This window comes from Cebus imitator, unplaced genomic scaffold (assembly GCF_001604975.1).
Source record: "Cebus imitator isolate Cc_AM_T3 unplaced genomic scaffold, Cebus_imitator-1.0 Scaffold121, whole genome shotgun sequence".
Classification (NCBI taxonomy): Eukaryota; Metazoa; Chordata; class Mammalia; order Primates; family Cebidae; genus Cebus; species Cebus imitator.
This window is the reverse complement of record NW_016107436.1, coordinates 501331-502746: the sequence shown is the minus strand read 5'-3', so window position 1 is coordinate 502746 and position 1416 is coordinate 501331. Positions and strand designations below refer to the sequence as shown.

Genomic DNA, 1416 nt, shown 5'->3' with positions numbered 1-1416 from the left:
CATGCACCTGTAGGCCCAGCTACTCAGGAGGCTGAGGCAGGAGAATCTCTTGAACCTGGGAGGCAGAGGTTGCAGTGAGCTGAGGTCATGCCACTGCTTCCAAAAAAAAAAAAACTTAGCAAAGCCCACCCATCTGCTTGTCAGTGATAATTCATTTAGTCCAAGCAAAATTTTTAATCTGAATATTGGTATCAATACTTAGGATCTATGTTAGGTATCCCTTGAAAACTTGTAAATTAGGGGGAAAGACTAGCCTCTGAGAAGTAAACTGTGAAATTAAACACACCCAGGGTCCAGTAGTTGTATCAACAGTGTCATTTGAAAGAAATGGATGTCCTTCCAATCCCATAGCTCTGATGTGAAGAAAGTAGTCACATCTGAAGATGGAAGGAATCCTTCAAGGAAAAGACACACACACACACACACACACACACACACACACACAGAGTAAAATCACATTCATAAAGGGCTATTTTTTTTGAGATGGAGTCTCACTCTTTTGCCTAGCCTCTCCGGAGAGTGGTGGTCCAATCTCGGTTCACTGCAACCTCTGTCTCCTGGGTTCAGGCAATTCTCCTGCCTCAGCCTCCAGAGTAGCTGAGATTACAGGTGCCCACCACCACACTGGGCTAATTTTTGTATTTTTAGTAGAGATGGGATTTCACCATGTTGGCCAAGCTGGTCTCGAACTCCCGACCTCAGGTGATTCATCTGCCTCGGCCTCCCAAAGTACTAGGATTAGAGGTGTGAGCCACCGTGCTCGGCCAAGGGCTGCTTTTTCATGGTATTTATGGTCCCAGAGGCAAAACAGTGGCATATGTAAGATGAATATTGGGCTCCCCTGCCAGCAGGGAGCCCATGTGTACATGTTGCTGACACTACTGTTTCCTATCTCTGTGGCAGGGATTTCCCTGGTAAATGGGTAAAGTGGCTTCTCACTTATCACTGGAATTTTTTGGCCTTCCAGGTAGTTTTTCTATAGAGAGAAATTAAAATATAAATGAGTTAATTGTTTCTAAGGTACAGTGGGTTGGAAAAAAAAGTAAAGGAGTTAAGTGTTTTGCCTAAGGATACTCAGCTTCATCTGATTTCTTTTCCCCCACTCTATTCCGTGGTTTCCTAATGTTACTCCTTTCTGTGACTTTTTCCTTACAGATGACATACCCTGGAGTGGCTTAAATGGCTCAGTTATTAAAGAAGCCATAGTCTTGGGGAATTATTTAGAAGCTGACGTCAGGCTTCCAAAACCTTACTATGATATTGTAAAGTCAGGCATCCACGTCAAGCAGAAAGACCGAACTATGAACCTTCAAGATATCCAGTATATTCTGAAGAATGACTTGAAGGTAAAACTTGAAGTTCTTGAGAATTTTTTTTTTTTTTTTTTTTTTTTTTTGTCTGTGTTTCGCTCTTGTT

The 1416-nt window shown here is 42.4% G+C and overlaps 1 protein-coding gene across 1 annotated transcript in view; it reads left to right on the top strand.

The window, feature by feature from the left end:
• The window catches only part of TEX14 (testis expressed 14, intercellular bridge forming factor), an 86291-nt gene that overhangs the window by 37551 nt on the left and 47324 nt on the right, over positions 1 to 1416 (top strand). The window contains exon 11 of the mRNA XM_017539799.1: positions 1156 to 1346. Coding sequence (XP_017395288.1) covers positions 1156 to 1346 — 191 coding nt within the window. The remainder of the gene's footprint in view (positions 1 to 1155; positions 1347 to 1416) is intronic.